Source organism: Bactrocera latifrons, unplaced genomic scaffold (assembly GCF_001853355.1).
Source record: "Bactrocera latifrons isolate USDA-ARS-PBARC rearing strain unplaced genomic scaffold, ASM185335v1 scaffold_11, whole genome shotgun sequence".
Lineage (NCBI taxonomy): Eukaryota > Metazoa > Arthropoda > Insecta > Diptera > Tephritidae > Bactrocera > Bactrocera latifrons.
Window position 1 is genome coordinate 1349564 of NW_017534519.1, and position 16236 is coordinate 1365799.

Here is a 16236-nt window from a genome sequence, read left to right on the forward strand (position 1 = left end):
GAAAAAGTCTCTAATCACGGCTCCATAGCGTTCCCTGCTGAGTGTAACATATGGTATGCTTAATTTTTCAAGAAATATAGACCGATAATCTCCGCTCCGTATAAAACAAACCAAATAGTGGCTTTTTGAGAATGCGACAATTTTGCTATCAATCGTGTTTTCTTTTTGGTGCACGCTCATTATAAAATGGCAAATCAAGTAACAACAGCCAAAAAACCAATYCCGAAAAAAGTAATGCCTCACTGAAAACCACACGTCCGAAAAAAGGAGTGTGTTATGAAGCTTTATAAAATGATTTACGTTCTGTAAAGAATGTGATTCGCACGCTTCGCTCAACTTATATTCAATATAATCGGCCTACTTAGCGTACTATTAGCCACACTATAACCCATCTTCGACCAAATAGACCACGTCTGGAACGCAGTGAAGAATATATAGCAGCCGTAGCTGATAGTGTACACAAAGTCCGCGGAGAGTCGATTCAGCACCGTTCGCAGCAACTCGCACTGAYGTATAAAACGACTTAGCGAATTTTACGTGGAGATTCAAGAGCTGCCATTTCATCCAGAAAAAACAATGGTTGGGTATGGTTTGTAAGCCGGTAGGATCGGTTCATATTTCTTCAAAAATAAGGCAGGTGAGACGGTAACCGTGATTGGCGACAGTTGTCGCACCATTATAACTGACTATGTGATACCTTAATATGATATCGGAAACATTTGGTGTAAAAAATACGACGCCACTTTCCATACATCGCATAAATGAATGKATTTATTGCGAGACCACTTCGGTTAGCAGATAATTTTGTGTTTTGGGTCAGTCGATTTTTATTACCTTGTTAAGAAGGCYTATTCAGGCCTTGGAAAAAATTATCACTCGTGTTAGTTGCCAGTTRCCAGTCGAAGTGCTCGAAAGTCATCGAAATTTAGATTCAATTCGGATGGACCATGCRAGAGGAAGCCGCGGCCRMGATTTGAAARAGATAATCTTCAAACAATAAATGMMAAGAATGTTCTTCCCAATGGTAACAAGCATTAAATATTAAGTTTCTGYGATATTCTTAAGTAGGGAACCTCGAAATTTATCACCCTTTCCGAAATTTTCCAAATTTCTTTACTCTAACAGATATTAGTAAGTAAGTGCATGCATGCGKTTAAGTTGTAGGATGAAAACACTTCAAACGCTGCACCTGCACGCAAGTTGAAAAATATGTCAAGAACAAATCGAAAAACAACTTGTTAAGCTGTTTGACTGATACAGAAAATAAAGAAACTCACCAACAAAATGCCAGAAAAATCAAATGTTGCAATCCCCCTTTGCTCTCCACGTCATTTCAACTTCAGCGACAGTCATTTCGAAAGACGAGTCCCCAGAGCTGATGACGAAGGTATGTGTGTTCCAAAACTCCCTTGCTTGTTTGTCTTTCAATTGCTTATTTGCACAATATTTTCTTTTAATTTTCTTTGTACACGACGCTGACATTGSCATTATGTTGGAATCTTTATAACCTCAAAGTATCACTACGGACAGAATGACATTTTGCAATATTGTTTTCGTAAACTTAATACGAAGTCATTTCGTGGCTTTTGATAGCCGACAATTCACACATGATACATGTCACATACAAATATGTACTTTTTTTTTAAAGCTGTGCACTTGAAGTGTAATTGTTGAAAGAATAAATAACAAGGGAAAAATATTTTAAATTTGTTGTCATGTTTTACTTTTTTAAGGTTTTTATGAGTTGCTATGATAAAACTGAATATGATATATACAAAAAGGTAAATAAGTAATCACATATTAAACTAAACTCACCGAAAGAAATAAATAAAAAATGTAAAAAAAAAATAATAATTCCAAAAAAAAAAAAAAATCATTTGTCAGAAGTGGGATTCGAACCCACGCCCTCAGAGAGGACCAGAACGCTCAGTTGAAACTCACAAATCCAATGCGCTCACAGTTGAGTACATTTTGTGAGCAAGAATCGCTCTTGAGTCTGGCGCCTTAGACCGCTCGGCCATCCTGACATGCGAAATGAGCGCGCCCAAATGCCGCACAAATGTTGCACAGCAAGAAAACAAGCGAAGCATAGACACGAGTAATAAAGCTGAAGTAGTTGCATGAYACTCACGATATAAATAAACATACGAAAATGGATTAGTGAGTCATGCGCTGCTTCGCGTCGAAGTTAATGGCTTAACTAAGCAATGGTGTTGTTGCTTACCAGCTCGCCGCGAAGATGTGAAGTATATTTTCAGGCGCTACGAATTTRTGTTTGTTAATAAGCACGCAGCCACTTTGTATGGAGAGTAAATGTATGAAGCAAAAATGTGTTTCTCGCTTATGAAACCTTAACTTGTGGGGCTTTCTGAATAATATTTTTTTTTTTTGTTTTTTTTGTTTTTTGTTTTGCAAAATTTGGACTACCATTTGTAAATGAACGCCTAGCGCTTAGGTTTTCATCAATCCAGAAACTTAAAGGCGATCTACTACAATTCTCTCCTATTTACCTAAGTATCTTTAGAGAAACCAAAATTGATAGCTGCGRATTGTCCAGTGTAGCCCTACAACAATAAAAGCGTGTTTTTTTTATTTTAAAGCGCCAAATTAAATCCACAAAACTTAAGCAGCTTAATTCTCTTTCGATTATATTGCCATTATGTGTCTTGTGCAAAGCGGCGTTTGCTCAAAAAGTGAACGGCTTAAGTATCGGTATGGCCGCCGCGCCATTTTGAATATAAATTATGCACACGCACACCGACGCATGCACCCAAGCAACATGCAAAATAGTTGGAGGCGTTGAGAAATTCTCCAAGTTTGTAACGTCAACAGTCGCTTCATGCCAAGCAAACAGGCGCAGCAACAAACGAACACCAGCACGCACACACACACCCGAAGCCACAAAATGAGCATACTTTCGTGAAGTATGCGTGTATTCGTTGCTTAGTGGCATATTTTAAGGCGCGAAATAAGAATATTCGCACCAGCCGCAATTTACCATGCCATCGACATGCGCCGKCACCGAGCCGCCGCTGTGGCGTGAAGAATAGTCTTAAGGGAAATTGAAAAAAGAAATATAATTTAAAATTATTATTTTTGCTTTTTTCGCATTTTCGGTTTTGGTTTTTGTTTGTAACGAGTTGCGCAAAAAGTTCCGCACGCAGCAGCTACGCAGGCGCATGYCAAATGAAAGCGCTGAGTTGGCTTGAGGCTGCTACGCCAACAACATGGGAAAGCGCTGAAGCGACTCTTGATATGCAAATAATTTCGCCGCTAAAGTGCTGGCAGCAGGCCCCAAGTAGGCGTGTAGCAAACATTCATGTCATGATATGCTGCGCAGGAGGGAAACGCCAAATTGCTCTTGCATAATTACAACACTCGAGCGTGCGAAAGTTCTGCGAGCGCACAAATTTGTTATATTAAATTTCGACTAAATTCTGTTGGCGCTGCGGGTGGTGCCTCAAACGAGATTTGCATAATTTTTGCGCTCGACAATTATCGCGCCGAACTTGCGTTTCAGCAAAAGCKCGCTCTCTAACACCGCGACTGCAACGRTGCGTTGAGGAAAGGCTTCTCGAGTGATTGCCTTAAGCGGTGTGTTTGTTGTCGATTTTTGCTGCACGCCATCCAAAGGTGGAAATGGACGCAAACAACTCGGGCTTATGGCATGCCTCGCGGCTTAAGTCTCACTGYGRCCGCTGCAGCTGCAGAGGCAGCACTTCAGCACTTCAGCACTTCATCACTTAAGTAAATTGATTTTCCATTTGCCAATGCGATTTTAATTTCCATTAATTCAAATTGATCGATGGCCCGGGGATTCTATTATTTGTGCTTTCAAATCGCTGGCAAAACGCAGAAGAAAGACTCAAAGCCAAACAGTAAGAAAAGGCAGCAACAGCACAGCCAGCGCAGGAGCGTTGCTTGGTGGATCTGAATAGTCCATTCCAACTTTCGGCGCAGCTTTTTCTGGCGTTCTAATTCGGCAGAATATATAACCAGCTCGCCCCTGTTTGTGGTCTTATGCGAACAGCCACGAACGTACATTTGGTTGTGCTGATTTCAAAAATGATGTGAAAGTGCTTAAATATTTGTTCGCTTGCGCTTTTGCTGCAGCAACTTTGATTGTGTGTGCTTTGGAAATATCGAACAAATCTATTTTGRACAAATCTTGTGGTCACAAGTGCCGYATTTTGCGAAAGGCGTGTAAGTAGCACAGAGATTTAWCYGAAATARAATTCATGATAAAGTGATAAAGTAAATCGTCCATTCGGCTACGTTCATATGTGTTCTTAASAACAAACTATATTACAAGCCTCGCTCAATTGTAACGGCATCAAATACAAGTTTGCTATAAATCTGCCCGGCATTAGCGTGTCACATACGTTTAGGCGCTTCGTATATTCTGACATGCTGYGTCTGTTTGGGCAACTAAATRAGCGCCACAAATTGAAAAATTGCGATATTGCAATGGGGTCGATGGCGCTACTTTGTTCAATAAGGCAAGTCTTCTGAGATGATTGGGKTATAAATAAATTCTTCCATGCATACGGATCAATTTTTTTGCTTATAAAATCGCTTAAACGGGAAATTTTGAACAACTTAGCAAAGTGGGACTAATCGTCTATAACCGATTTCTAGTCAGCGAATTTTAAAAAATCGGAATAGTCGTTTGTATGGGAGATAACTGGTCTAAGTTTCGTAAATCATTTCTCTGATACGCAACTTTTCGGTTTTTGTGGCTCGCTATAAATCGATCAGCTCTATTATACATATGTACATATGTATTGGGTCTGTCTCTTATACACATCTTCAGCGAATTTTAAAAAATCGGAATAGTCGTTTGTATGGGAGATAACTGGTCTAAGTTTCGTAAATCATTTCTCTGATACGCAACTTTTCGGTTTTTGTGGCTCGCTATAAATCGATCAGCTCTATTATACATATGTACATATGTATTGGGTAGTCCAAAAAGTATTTTCGTATTTTGTCAGGCAATGCCGTATATCATCAGTGCTACCAATCACATTGTGTCATATCATATAGTGTTGGAAAGGAGAGATTGTAACAAAAAAATAAAAAATAAAAAAAAAWTTTCGGGGGRAAAACAGCTGCAGGTGTTCAAAAATGAGTGAAAATAATAAAAAAAAATCGCTATATTTTGAAATTTTCATATAAAACAGCTACCAATGAAATTTGTTTAYACAATGATGTGAAGCGCAGCACAACTATAGGCCGCTTGCTTCGAAATTTCGATGTGAAAGATGCAACTCGCCATGGTYGACTCATCGTAGAAAAAGTCGATGAMATTWTGGAAAARATTGACCAGGACCACWTTTTTACAATGTTSAAATAATGTCTCTGGCAAAACAAAACCAGTTGAATATGTGCTGAAGCGCATATACCCAGATGAAGTGCGAATAGCTGAATCGAATGTTTAGAAGAAATTGTAGAGTTACCATAGATATTTCTAAAAATGTTTATTATCGGAAAGTGAAACAGACGACTCAGTAACATAATGACTTTTAGCGAAAATTCTTAAAAAATTTAGATTTTTATTCCCAAAAATATATTATTCTGTACAATCCTCTGCTTTATTTATAAAAATAAAAAATAAAAACATTTCTACTTTCTGGGTTAATAAATGACTTATTTAAAGTGGTTTAGTGTGTATACATAGTGAAATGAATTGGAATGCCTTCTATCCAACGAGAACTTGTGCATTTATGTATAGACGACGTTTAAAGAAATCCAAAGTAAGTATGTATGTCTTATTTCACTTTTATGTCACATGACAGTTATGCTGCCAATATGACGTCCACATCTCGTATTATATAATTGAATTTCTTGATTACCAAATCGACATCCGCATCGSTGATCTGATGGTACAACACAATTCGAGCGAATTGCCAATCGCGTGCGCTCACTTTCAGCTTAATACCCTGCTCCTTGTGTGCGGCATGCACGCCGGCGGCGAGCTCCTCGGGCGTCACTTCGCTACAGCGCTTGGCGAACGCTGTGGCGCCGAATTTCGCATTCGGCAGATGAATCAGCAGAATATTTGTATGTACCGTCGCCAAATCGACGGTGACATTGGGACTTTTGGCTTTGTGAATGGCTGAAAGAGAGGAGAAGCGAGTTCAGGCAAAATTAAGCGAGGCGTAATTAAAGGAAATTAATTGTTTCAACGCAAATTGAGGTGGAATGTGGGGATGAGAGAATAATAGCAGTYGAACGGCAAGAGTTTAGACGCAGTCAGAGTCAGAGCCAGAGTACTTACTCGCCCAAATCGAAGGCATTTATCAGCAGCCATTAGTCGCCTCATCAGCCGCCACTTGCCGCAAGTTGCCATATTGATGTATTGTTATTAGGCTGCAATAAAAATTACCTTCTGCTATGCGTCGAGTCTTCTGCTGATCCTCCCTCAAACGCGGAACAATGGTGTCCAAGGCCACAATGCCGGCTGCCGCCAAAATACCTGCCTGACGCATGCCACCTCCTAGAGCCTTGCGCAGGCGGCGCCCTCTGCGAGATAAGCGAAAAGTTAGTGGTAAAAGAAAGAAGTCACAAGTGCGAAGATTAAGAATGCGATTGGAAAGCAAAAGTTGCAGAGCGTGTGTCTGCCAATTAGTCTGTGACATTAATCTCAAGGCGAGCAAGTGGAGACTCAAACTCTAATTCCATRAAATAAGTGKTTGAGAGCAATGCCTGTGTTGCTTTGCTATTGCCAACCAATCGCCTTTCGGCTGGCAATAGTAATCGCCTTAGCTGCAACACTTGCCACATAGCCGTAACACACTCGCACACATCTTTTATTTGATTATCACCAACCGTCTAATACGCTTTACTTACTGCCTAATGAAAGCCTCCGATCCCACCAGCACTGAGCCCACCGGCGCCGACAGCCCTTTGCTCAAACAAATATTCACCGAATCGAAATCGCGCGCAATACGCGCCACAGGCACCTGCAACGCTGCGGCCGCATTAAAGACGCGCGCCCCATCCATGTGCAACGCAATACGCTTGCCGTAGGGTTGCAGCTGTTTATCGTCATTAACTAGTTCTGCCAGTTTATCGAGCCACTCCAGCGGAATCACCTTGCCACCGCATATGTTGTGTGTGTTCTCCACCACTATAAGCGACGTAATTGGCTCGTGATCGTCCTCCAAGCGCACCTTGCGACGCAGCGCTTCAAGGCAGAATGTGCCGTCCACTTTGTTGGGTATTGTGGCTAATTGTACGCCAGCGATGTGAGCAGCGCCACCTAAAAGAGGAATCGTACAAATATTAGATCTACATGTGTATATGTGTGTGTGTAGGTGTGAGCGTGGATGTGCTGCTGGCGCAAAGCGATATGTGGACTAAGCATGAATAATTGCATAGAAGAACTAAATATTAAAAGAGCACATTCCTTACTTTCAAAATCAGGAGACACTGAGGAATTTTGCAGAGGTTAAGTGCAAGGTATCCATCAGAAGTCCTGTAAATTCTCATTACATTTATTAGACACATTTTGGTACGGTTTGAAAAGCTTGTCCGATTATAGAAATATACTACTGTGAGTAAAAAAAAATAATAAGGCTTTGCACATAATTTTAGAATTCAATTTACTCTGCAAAAGCTATGTCGTTTTCCTCAAAGTAGTCCCCCTTCGCACTAATACACTTGTGCCAACATTTCTTCCAATTTTCGAAACAGGTTCCAGGCTCGATATTGGTTGAAAATTTGGCGAMAAACTTACKMAGAATCAATGCAGCCAACCAAGAGTTATGGGCTCATAATTCCGGCTTCTTTTTMCGAATATTTTCTGGCAAATGATGTATAACACTCAAATAAGATTCTTTGCTGACATTTTGGCCGGCTGGAACAGATTTGAGCGCACCACACCTCCATAATCGAAGAAAACTCTCAAAATATCCTTCAGTTTTGACCGGCTTTGGCGTGGTTTTTGCCTTTGGCTCACTTTTGGCGAGATAGATAGCCGTAAGCATATATATAAGACTCTTCGCCGGTTATAATATGTTTCATGACATCATGGTAGTCKGGAAGCATTGTTTCATATACATAAACCCAACGTTGGKTTTTGAAAAAAATWAGTGATTTTTGAGCTAACTGTTCTTTCACTCTTTCTCGGCTGAAATCATCTCTCAAAGTGTGTGATCCTGCCGCTATTCCAACGATGCCAATTAGATCTCAGTCGTCGATTCTCACGCACCAATTCATTTATTTTGTTGACGTGTTTATCATCAGTTAATGTTGATGGCTGTCTCTGAGGTAGTTCGTCGTCAACCCGTTCTCAACCCTTTTTGCGTAACTTGTTCCAATCAAATACTTGAATTTAAATTAAAAACTCTTACTATTTTTTGCCCACAGTAGTAATGTATTAACATTTCATCGGTTTTATAGTAACAATAAACTTTATATCTCCTTGAACAAGGATCCACTTTATTAAGCCCTGTATTCAAGATTTAAAATTACTGTAGCCCGAGAAAGTTGTGAGTTTTTTATAATATTCAAAGGCCTCCAAGCTTCGCGAATGTGTAACAATATGCTTTACTGTGATTTTGAAAATAACAAAATGGGCTGGTTGAAAAAAGACCTACTATTTATATACCTAAAATACACACTTCTTTCGTTACAGAAGCTAAAATAGACTTGTTCATCATTTTCTTGCTTTAAACTGCCTAACATATTTTAACTATGGAGCATTTTCAATAAAAGTCTCGCATAAAGCAGAGAAAAAATTTTAATTGGATTATAATATAATTTACTTCCAAATTAAACTTAAATCAGCAAATAATTATTAACAAAGCTCTGAATGTAATCATCACCAGCTCACTGTGAGCATTCGCGAAAATGAGCGCCCCAATACACCAGGGTGTGGTAGAGTATAATTCGCAAACTTTTTACCAGCTTTACCAGCTTTACCAGCTTTACAAGCTGAAATTAGTTTGTTTTTGGTTGCGCTCTAAAGTACGAAGCACTTAATTTTTTTGCACAACAATTCCAGCGGCACTTCATCGCATTCATTAGCAATGTCGACATTAAAATCTGCCGGGACCGAGGCGAAGAAGTATATGTGCAGCGCGACCCGGAGGGCACKCAACGGCGGTAAATCAAAAAAGTTTTGTTTTTCCAAATTTGTTTACAACAAATCGTGCTGCATTGGTCAGTCGTGGGTACGAGTATGGGTATTTATGCTTTTTTTGCAAACCATGAAATTTATATGTGTATKTGTATAGGGTGGGTTTCGTGCCTTTAAGCTGGAAAAATTATTAAAAACAAACAAGGCAAGCACCTCAATTTGTATTGATTCGGAATAGAGGATACTCAAGTATATTATTAACTGATGGATAAAAGTTTGTGTAAAAAGTAATTCCTAAGAAATAAACGTTCATTCTGATTGAAGTATAGCTACAAAAATCTTCTTAAACTGGGCATTAAATTTCAATTAAAAAAATTAGAAAATATACCAATGCGAAGCAGCGTCTGGAGGATGCAGTCATGTGAAGAAGTTTACGAAAGTGAGAAAAGTTCTCTCAGAGCCATTCACTTCGAAATGTCCAGATACGATTCTTTTATATATGGCTTAAGCAGCTCACGACTTCCGGTCTTTGACCAAGTATAATCTAGGTAGCCAAAAAACATACGTTTGAAGGTGAGCTAGAGTGAGGAGGGTTGCGCTTGGAATTTGCCGCGTAAAAAACACTTACATTCATACGAAGGAAGCTCGGCTATAAGCGCTGTCTGCGTCAATAAAGAATAAGAAGAAGAAGCATCCACACAAGTCACTAGTGATCTTGTCCAATTTTATGGAAAAAGTGAATACAAAATTAATCTTCATAAATAAATGTGTATTTAATCCCCATGCCTTCGATGATTTGCGGGTTACAAGCATGAAACTCTCACTTTGTATGGCCACAAAAAAATGCTTATACTAATATATTTTATATGTGTGTGTGCGTAATTACATTTTTTTCCAGCGTGGGTAATGTGAATTTTTTCGTTTGGGCTTTCTATATATTTGCGCAGAGTCTCTCGCTTTTTTGCCATTAACTGTTTACTGTTATTATTACTTTTCGCCGTTTTTTGAGTTGCAAATTGCATTATTGTGCGCATTTTATTGAGTGCAAAAAAATATGAAATATCAACAACAACAACAACAACAACAATGGCAACAATTAGACGTGCAACTCAAACAGGCAACTGTGAGGATACAAGTCATGTGTAATTTTGAGTGTGTGTGCGAATATGTGSGCTGTCGTCTGTCGCTGCTATCGAACATGGCGCGGCATTTAAACCCGCACATGCCATGCAGCATCGGCACACACACACACGGGCGWCACAAACACGGCAGACTTTCGCAATTCTCGACTGCCACACCACTTTTAACCCGATCTCGCTGGTTATCCTTGCATCGCGCTATCCGCAGGACGCCTTGGGACGCAGTCGAATATTTTCCCAATTTTTGGCATTTCTACGTTTCCGTGTTTCCTCCGTTATAATTTTTACTCTTCACTCTGTACTTTTAGGAAATGAAACTTACCTTGYTCATAGAGGTAGATATGAGATAAATCACCCACAATTGCTTCCGAGCCACGCTGATGACAGTGCACCATACCTGAAAAGTATAAAAATGGSTAGATAAGAATGTGATATATGTACCGTGTATGTGTGTCTGAGTGTGTGCGTATATAACGGAATGCTTGAAGGGAGCATAAATTTGTTGATTTTAGCCGAACTAACTATTTTAGTGGAAAGCGTGCACCGGAACACATTTTTGACTGCACACACATTTCTATGGATGCTGATATCCTGCAGGATACTTGTGGCTTTGCGAGACCATATAAATGGTCCAATAGCAGGATGGACAAAAAGTTCATTTACATCTAGCGATATGTGGTCGGTGTTRTTTGAATGGCACATTTTGGCGTAAAATTTAATGAAAGAAACTTGCTTTGCAACTCAAGGTTCACCCTAAAAATAGAAAAAGAAACCTCGCCTTCACAAAGGTGTAAGTCTCTAGTGTATCATCCGTAAACAATCATTAATATTTAGATCTGTAAAAGTCATCAGAGCGGTTTATGAAACAATGGGCATCGAACAATTCTCGAGGGACTACACTTCGTTAATGGGTATTACAGCGATTTCAGTATCTCTTCATTAATAGAGATAAAGCCTMTTCTCAATATTTTCTTCCGGAATARTCGCTATATTTTTAGTCATATAAATCTCGGCTTGATTCTACTTTAAGAAAGCACATAATAACTCTGCCAYGTTAACTKTTTTAGGATGCGTAATGTGGTSTGTGTGTACTCTTAACTTAACTTCYCTTATTTCGAAAGTTTCATGGAAATATTACTTTGAACTATTGTCGGTTCAAAAATCACTAGAAGCCCTTCCGGGTGGCACTAGTTATATTCCCCAATGGGTGTATGCGGCGACGCGTGCAACAGTATGCACTTAGTGCTGGAACGCAAACGCAGTGTAAATGTGCAGAAACCATGAAAGTGAATTACATTCCTTGACACCAGCACCAGCAGCAGCAACAACTATGCAGCGATTCCAATAGAAGTCGTGCTGGCTGCCTTCTGTTAAGGGAATTTTATATGAAATTCATAAAGAAATATCACCTTACAGCAAGGTGTTCAAATTCCATGCTTGAAATATTTATAAGGTATGYGGTCTTAAGTGCTTATGGAATTAGAGCGCTTTGGCAATTTTTGGAAAATAATTTTCCTTTCGTACTRACTGAAGTTACAATGTTTAATGGCGTTAACGCGCATTATGGCCGTTTTAATTCCCCAACATAAACAGAGTTGACACCACAAATGTGCTTATAAATCAAGGGCCAGCCGTAAAGTGACCGTAAGCTAAAAAAGAAAATAGTTTTCAATAAAGAATATGCRGTATTTTTCTGGATACTCTCTGTCGTCTCAAAAAGCTTGCCTTTCATCGGCCTYTTCAGGYAAGCCAAACAAAAGTCCGGAGGGGCCCCATCTGGTCTGGAAAGCGGATATGGAAGCATTGGAATGCCGTCCTTGGTTATGGTAGGTAGCTGTTCACAAGAAAGGCAGTGTAAGCCGGGCTGTGATGTTTTGTCGGACGTGATGGACCCTTTGTTTGAGGCTCTTGAGGACTTCCGCGTAAAACTTGGCGTTGACAGTGTGTCCAGGGGGAACAAATTCATGTTGGACGATGCCTTTGATGTCAAAAAAGAAAATGACTATCGTTTTCATTTTGGATTTGCTCATTCACGCATTCTTCATGAGCGATCTTTTCCCGGCCCTCCTACAAGGCCTGGTGCCACCAGCCGCTCCTTAGCTAGGAATCCAGTCAGTGCGCGCACGCTCTGAAGTATTGTAGGGGCAAAAGAAATTCAGTCCCATTACTTTCACGGACAAACCCTGTATARGTTGGGTTTTTATATTTGAATCGATAGTTGCATCGAACAGCCACGACTAGGTTGCGTGTTAGGGTCACAAAATCCAATTTTGTAAAAGGATATTCTGTATTAATGCATGAATGCGCCAAAGAACAGCAGTTTAAATTAAATTCCATCAATTACGTTCCACTTCCACCACAATCCTTATTAATAGATACCAAAATAGAGAGGTAGATAAAAAAGGGCAGCCTACATCCCATAAAGGTTGCAAAGTTAACAAGCAAATAGACCAGCGATTTTTTAAATTACAAGAAAGAAACCATCATTCCAGTAATCAACACGGAACTCAGTCTACTCCATCCAGTCATATTATTCCTGGTACTACCTTTACCAGTTTGTTTGCGAAACGTCAGGTCCCGTCATGTAACCYTTCTCAACCCATGTCCGCGACAGTCAATAATGGGAAATCAACGTTGAAAGAAGTGGAGGTGCATATTCARCAAATGATAATGCTGTGCCTGCTTAATTTACATAAATKATTACTGAACTCATKACATYAAGAAATCATTGCAAATAAGACTTSAAATTACCATATGGAATGCCAACGGCCTATGCAAAAGTAGAGCTGAAGYCAGACTCTATGTCAAAACTAACAAGATCGATGCTCTACTTGTAGCAGAAACTCATTTCAATGATTGGTSATATTTTAAAATCGCAGGGCACGATCTTATTAAATCAAATCACCCTGGTGGCTAGGCAAGAGACGGAGCTGCAGTTTTTATAGACTGGTATCTTTTACACGTAGCTTGAACCTTAACGATATCCTTGGGTTCAGGATATATTTGTCACGTCACCATGCACGCTTGGAAATTTAACGATTGCTTTCCCCCACGGCCGAATCTTCTATGGGAAAATTATGAGGTTATGACAGAATTAATTCGYTTCCACTTATAGCGCAATCCGAAGACGTAATCAGTATGATTTTCAAGCTGTATTTGTTCAACAAATTAAAAATATAATCAATCTCTTTGCCTGGAAGAATCATTTTTTTTATAACTGATATTTTGTTAATAGAGAGAAAAGAGTAACCGTATACATAGACATGATGTAATTAGAAAAACCTTTATTCTTGTAACTTAAATAGAAATATATATAGACTTGCTTACGGGTTTGTTAGGGACATATTATATATAGGAAAGGRCTTTCTAGACTTCTCTAGAAGTCTCTATTCAAGGGAGATCGCTTTCGGCATGCAAAGCTCCTATATACAAATAGATTATTCGAACATGGGACCATGATCACAAGGACTAATGTGTATATATTTCGCTTCAASTGGGAACCAGGGTTTCTTTGGYTGGCCGCACTCAAACCAAAACCTCYTAGTGTCAGGGCATTTGAGTTTAATTTTTCAGTATTTCTTCGCTCAACAGTTGGAATATTTTTCTCTAAATGAATAAGTATAATATTAAATGCTTTGTAATTTCGTRATGCGTTCTTTTAATTAAGTATATGCACTTTTCATTTGAATCATGTGTATACGAGCTGATATCATTTTTGTTTATCACACTTTGTATACTTACAAGCCAATAAATTTCCCATGGTGCCACTGGGCACGAAGAGACCTGCCTCCTTTTCGAACAACTTGGCCGTTTTCTGCTCCAATGCATTTACCGTCGGGTCCTCTCCATAAACGTCGTCACCCACTTCGGCCACAAACATGGCTTGGCGCATTTCCGCTGTCGGCTGACTTACCGTATCCGAACGAATATCAATTACGTAGTGCGACATTTTTCTATATTTCACTTGGTAGCCGTCGAAATGGAATGTTTCCGCAAATTTACTTATATACTGCCTCTAGATATGTTTGTTTGCTTCGTAAGTCACTTTATTGATACGTAATTTCAATTTGGCGGGAAAGATCGGTGGAGTGTTGAGAGCATAAAAATAGAAACGCGGTTGGAAAAATTCAGTTGACTTCTCAAATACAAGTTATAAATACTGCAACCGATAAATTTGAGTTTTTGATATGTAGCGCTCGGAATAATAACAGTTTGATTATGCTCAGAAGTTGTCCCTTTAATGATCGTTAAAAACCCAAAATGAAATAGGTAAAATATATGTTAGAAAATATAAAAATCACTTTGCTCAACTTCACAGAGCAAATCAACGAAAATTAAATTTCTGARAATGCCCATTGAACAGCTGATAACAATCGATATTCATATAGTAAAATATTAAGTTTGGTAACTAAGTGTATTTCACTTCACTCATCCGCGTCATCWGCTCACAAAGTTGCAGTTGAAAATAGAATCAGAACAAGTTTTTACGGCGAATGTGATTTGCGAAGCGCCTTTGATATTAATATCRTTCTGAATATATATACATAATATAATATATATGTATATAYACAATTCTTCTGCTAAACAATTTTTTCATTGATTATCACTGCACTGCTGAAAACAGTAACAGAAGTCGCTTCTGTTATGCTTCTCCAAGTCACACCTCGGCACTTGCGAGCACAAATGTAGATATTTAATCAAATATGTAYATATATTTGTATGATGGCATGAGCATAATGACAGATTTATGTAATTGATAAAATTATGTGTACTTTAGCAGCGATCCAGAAATCACACTATTATTTTAGCACTGAATTATTTTATTTGTTAACTGATAGTTATTTCTAATGTTATTTATGATATCAAAAAAAAAAAAAATTGTTCTTATTAACCCCAAACACTTTTCACAAATATTTACTTACAAATAAACTTTACTATCTGTCGATTCGAACCGCTTACTTTTCGTGCCGCTTTTCACAGCGCTCTGTTGAAATTTGACAATGCGACTCGTGCACTCAGTGGCTACTAATTTYCCATCGATCACTGCGCTCGCTTATATGAGAAAAATTGTATGTCATGATCGTATAGCACTCAAAATGTGGTCAACATATATTGCTCWAGTGCCGGCACTCAAGGAATGTGCTGGAAATGTTGTTTACAGTAAAGACCTACAACAGAGAAAGTAGCATAACTTTATTCTTACGCAGAGACAAAGCAGCAGCGAGAGTGGGATTGGGAGATGCAGTGAGCGAAAGTTAGGTGATAATGTTGATTTGCGTATTTGCAGGCTCTGTTAAKAAATCAATTGCTCTGCACTTCATATGTGAGGTATTAGCCACTCTGCTTTCGAGTATGCATTTTATTTATGATATCGGAGCGATGAGGGACCGTGGATTTAATTTAAATCTCTCGCCATATCTACATAATAACAATAGAGAAAGGTGTGACGTAATATTCTTTCAACGTACGAACTAATTTAATTAATGAAATCTTTTACGACYTACAGCAGCATAACGTCGTAGAGTACATTTTTATTATTTCTTAGAACCTTGAAAAATTAGTTGATAGACTACTCTAAGAAATACTCTTGAAGTACTAGCTCATAATTTTAACGATAAGGTAATCAACCYAACCTAATTTTTTTCTTATTRTCAGTTAGAAAACTTTGTGTCYCGCTTACATCTACTGGTAAAAATATCTGGTTTTGGATTTTGTAAGAAATTGAATTATCTTCAAAAATCGATCCCTATGTTTCCGTAAACCTAATTGTTTAAAAATTATTAATAGTTAAAGTTTGATTGTTTTAGAGAAGAAATTTTATTTTTAAGGATTTTTAAAATTTTTTAAAAAAACAAAAAAAAAAATTTAAATCATCAAAAATTTTCTGCGCTACTAAAATTCACGAAATTTGACATGGATTATAGTTCTGTAAAACATACAACGGTTTTTTTTTTTTTCAATAAAAACGTTGCAAAAGTTTTTTAAAAAATTCCGAAACGGTTTGGGATATCAATG

At 38.5% G+C, this 16236-nt stretch overlaps 1 protein-coding gene and 1 non-coding gene across 5 annotated transcripts; both read right to left on the reverse strand.

Annotated features, from left to right (window-relative positions):
* Positions 1-1878: 1878 nt before the first annotated feature.
* Trnal-caa lies at positions 1879-2027 on the reverse strand. The gene is made up of 2 exons: positions 1990-2027; positions 1879-1923 (listed from the first exon to the last, which is right to left on the reverse strand). It is a non-coding gene; the product is annotated as a tRNA-Leu (tRNA).
* Positions 2028-5565: 3538 nt separating this feature from the next.
* On the reverse strand, positions 5566-15241 carry LOC108973282 (probable low-specificity L-threonine aldolase 2). Of its 4 annotated transcripts, none has more exons than XM_018940468.1 (6): positions 15181-15241; positions 13963-14265; positions 10544-10618; positions 6850-7261; positions 6386-6522; positions 5566-6115 (listed from the first exon to the last, which is right to left on the reverse strand). In XM_018940468.1, exons 2-6 carry the CDS (start codon positions 14168-14170, stop codon positions 5796-5798), a joined length of 1152 nt encoding a protein of 383 aa, XP_018796013.1. In that variant the 5' UTR covers positions 14171-14265; positions 15181-15241; the 3' UTR covers positions 5566-5795. The 4 variants fall into 4 exon arrangements, with proteins under 4 accessions (XP_018796013.1, XP_018796003.1, XP_018795985.1 ...); XM_018940458.1 differs by having other exon boundaries at positions 15144-15235; XM_018940440.1 differs by having other exon boundaries at positions 13963-14456; positions 15144-15235.
* Positions 15242-16236: the final 995 nt, after the last annotated feature.